The sequence below is a fragment of the Pelobates fuscus genome, chromosome 6 (genome assembly GCF_036172605.1).
Source record: "Pelobates fuscus isolate aPelFus1 chromosome 6, aPelFus1.pri, whole genome shotgun sequence".
NCBI classification, from domain to species: domain Eukaryota; kingdom Metazoa; phylum Chordata; class Amphibia; order Anura; family Pelobatidae; genus Pelobates; species Pelobates fuscus.
Genome location: NC_086322.1, coordinates 289,450,251 through 289,454,065, shown reverse-complemented (window position 1 = coordinate 289,454,065; position 3,815 = coordinate 289,450,251). Strand labels below are relative to the sequence as shown.

The 3,815-nt window shown below is 48.7% G+C and overlaps 1 protein-coding gene across 1 annotated transcript; it reads left to right on the top strand.

Moving 5' to 3' along the window:
- The first annotated feature begins 465 nt into the window (after nt 1-465).
- Nucleotides 466-1,582, top strand: LOC134565916 (dnaJ homolog subfamily C member 25-like). Its single transcript, XM_063425599.1, is given in 2 exon segments — nt 466-1,246; nt 1,248-1,582. Coding segments are annotated over 2 exon segments (999 nt in total). The 5' UTR covers nt 466-485; the 3' UTR covers nt 1,486-1,582.
- The last annotated feature ends 2,233 nt before the right edge of the window (nt 1,583-3,815 follow it).

The following is a 3,815-nucleotide window of genomic DNA, read 5'->3' as shown; positions in this document are numbered from 1 at the left end:
TAATTGCAGTTGCCTCCCTGCCAGCTTCTGTGTCAGGCTAACAGTGGATACTGTGCCCACTTGCCCAGTGCCACCACTCATATCTGGTGTCACAATAGCTTGCATTTAAAAACCAAAAATTTATTTTCACTGTAATAGATTGAATAGCAGTTAGTTGTCTGCAAGCGTCTGGGTGTCAGGCCTTCAGCGTGTACTCTGCCAACCTCTGCCAGTTCACTTTGCCACTCATATCTGGTGTCACAATAGCGTGCCTTTAAAAAGAAAAAAAGTTTTTCACTGTAAGCTATTAGCAGTCAGTGTCCTTCAAGCGGGTGTCAGGCCTTCAGCGTGTACTCTGCCAACCTATGCAAGAACACATTGCCACTCATATCTTGTGTCACTATAGCATGCATTTAAAACCAAAAAGGACGGACATGGCGGACCCGGGGAAGGTGGAGGGGGCTCAGCGCGGTGTCCCTCTCCTCCTCCTCCTCCCCGGGCCCCCCATGTCCCCGCTGCTGCTGGTGGGGCTGGGGCTGCTGATGCTGGCCGGGCAGGCGGCGGCTCTGATCGAGGGCCTGTACTGCGGCCGCCAGGTGTGCTATGATGTGCTGGGGGTGAGCAGGGATGCCAGCAAGGCGGACATAGCCCGGGCTTACCGGCAGCTCGCCAGGAGGTACCACCTGGACCGGTACCGGCCCGGAGAGCAGAGCGAGGAGGCCAGCGAGAAATTCATCCAGGTGGCCACGGCCTATGAGACCCTAAAGGATGAAGACACGCGTAAGGATTATGACTACATGTTGGATCACCCAGAAGAACACTACAGGCATTACTATTATTACTACAGTAGGCGGCTGGCACCGAAGGTGGATGTGAGACTTGTCATTCTAGTTACAGTGTGTGCCATCTCACTGTTTCAGTTCTACAGCTGGTGGAGCAGCTACAATGATGCTATTAACTATTTAGCAACCGTGCCAAAATACAGAATCCAAGCCGCTGAAATTGCCCGGCAGCAAGGGCTGCTCAACAAGGCTAAAGAAAAGGGAAAGAGCAGGCGGTCTAAAGAAGAAATCCGGCAGGAGGAAGAGGAGATAATCAGGGACATCATAAAGAACAAAATAGACATCAAAGGGGGTTATCAGAAGCCGCAGATCTATGATATCCTGTTTTTCCAAATAATTTTATTTCCCTATTATCTATTTAAGTATATATCCTGGTATGTCTGGTGGATTTATACTTTTAACATAAAAAGAGAAGAATATGGAGAAATTTGACCTCATCCGGAAAAATATGAAGATGTCAGAAGCTCTGTTTGACAGCTTGGAAGATCATCGGAAACAGAAGTTTTTAGAGCAGCAGTTATGGATACGAGAAAACTTTGAGGTATACAGGTAGGAGCAAGAAGAGGAAATGAAGCAAAAATTGGCATCTGACCTCCGATGGAAGAGGTATCGAAGGTGGATGAAGAATGAGGGTCCTGGAAGGCTTACATTTGTAGATGACTAAAATGCTATGGTGCTAACTGAAGAGATTATTTTCATAAAATAAATTATAAGAATTCTTTTTATCTACAAAGAAACTAAAACACAAGAACAATTTTAAAAAAAAACAAAAAAAACAAAAAGGACAGCACCCCAAAAAGCCCTTTTAGGGCTAGAACATCAGTCTGCTTTTTTTTTCTTCTGTGTAATGTAATTGCAGTTGCCTGCCTGCCAGCTTCTGTGTCAGGCTCACAATGGATACTGTGCCCACTTGCCCAGTGCCACCACTCATATCTGGTGTCACAATAGCTTGCATTTAAAAAACAAAAATTTATTTTCACTGTTATAGATTGAATAGCAGTTACTTGTCTTCAAGCGGGTGTCAGGCCTACCGCGTGTACTCTGCCAACCTCTGCCAGTGCACTTTGGTCTCACAGTAGCTTGCACGCATAGTACCACTAATCCAAAATAAAATGACAGGCAGAGGCAGGCCACCCAGCAGGGGCCGTCGTGATCGTGGTGCTGTGATTCCCTTTTGCCCTAGAATAATGCCCAATTTTCAGAGGCCACGTACCCTGAACTTGAAAAGTTCTGAGGACATAGTTGACTGGCTAACACAGGACACCCAATCTTCTACAGCTTCCGCTCGGAACCTTGACGCACCATCCTCCTCCAGCTTAGCTTCGGGCACCTCTCAAGATACCACTCACCCGCCTGCCACCACCACCAACACTAGCACCACAGCCGCTTCACTTGGTATGTCAGAGGAGTTATTTACACATCCGTTTGAAGAAATGAGTGATGCGCAACCATTATTGCCAGAGGATGTAGATAACAGGGATATGTCTCAGGCAGGCAGCATTACACACATGGACGTACGGTGTGATGATGATGATGTTGTACCCGCTGCTGCTTCCTTTGCTGAGTTGTCAGATACAAGTGAAGCGTTTGATGATGACGATGCGTCCATGGATGTCACGTGGGTGCCCGCTCGGCAATAAGAAGAACAGGGCGAAAGTTCAGATGGGGAGACAGAGAGGAGGAGACGAGTTGGAAGCAGGGGGAGGTCGTCGCAAGGAGCTAGTGGCACATCCAGACAGCATGCATCGGCACCCGGGGTCAGCCCGACAGCACGCCAATCAACGCATGCTGTGTCCACCACCAGAATGCCGTCATTGCAGAGCTCAGCAGTGTGGCATTTTTGCGAAGGCACCATCAGCGACATCATACCATTTGTTTTCTTCCTGGAGAGTGCCCTGCGAAGAGTGCTGGATCAGGCCGTAGATGAGCGTGAAGAGGAAGAGGAAGAGTTGTGGTCACCATCACCACCAGAAACAGCCTTATCAGCATCGCTTGCTGGACCTGCGGCAACGCTGGAAGAGGATTGTGAGGAAGAGGAGTCAGAGGAGGAATGTGGCTTTGAGGAGGAGGAGGAAGACCAACCGCAACAGGCATCCCAGGGTGCTCGTTGTCACCTATCTGGTACCCGTGGTGTTGTACGTGGCTGGAGGAAGAACATACCTTCATTGAGATCACTGAGGAGGATGAACGGGAAATGAGTAGCTCGACATCCAACCTTGTTCAAATGGGGTCTTTCATGCTGTCGTGCCTGTTGAGGGACCCTCGTATAAAAAGGCTGAAGGAGAACGACCTGTACTGGGTGTCCACGCTACTAGACCCCGGTATAAGCAGAAAGTGGCGGAAATGTTACCGAATTACAACAAGTCGGAAAGGATGCAGCATTTGCAAAAAAAATTAAAAAGTATGCTTTACACAGCGTATAAGGGTGATGTCACAGCACAACGGGAATCTAACAGGGGAAGAGGTGAAAGTCATCCTCCTCCTCCCATGACCACGCCGCAAGGACAGGACGCTTTAAAGACGTGTTGTTGATGGAAGACATGCGGACCTTTTTAAGTCCTATGCATCGCCACCACCCTTCGGGATCCACCCTCAGAGAACGACTCGACCGACAGGTAGCAGACTACCTCGCCTTAACTGCAGATATCGACACTCTGAGGAGCGATGAACCCCTTGACTACTGGGTGTGCAGGCTTGACCTGTGGCCTGAGCTATCCCAATTTGTGATAGAACTTCTGGCCTGCCCCGCTTCAAGTGTCCTGTCAGAAAGGACCTTCAGTGCAGCAGGAGGTATTGTCACTGAGAAGAGAAATCGCCTAGGTCAAAAAAGTCTAGATTACCTCACCTTTATTAAGATGAACGAGGGATGGATCCCGAAGGGACTGACACTGGGTGATACATTCGACTAAAAAAGGCCTGATGAGATGAGCTGCCTTGGGCTAAAAATGGTCAACACGCTGCTGTATTTTAGCTCTGAATGCCGGTTGGCTTGTG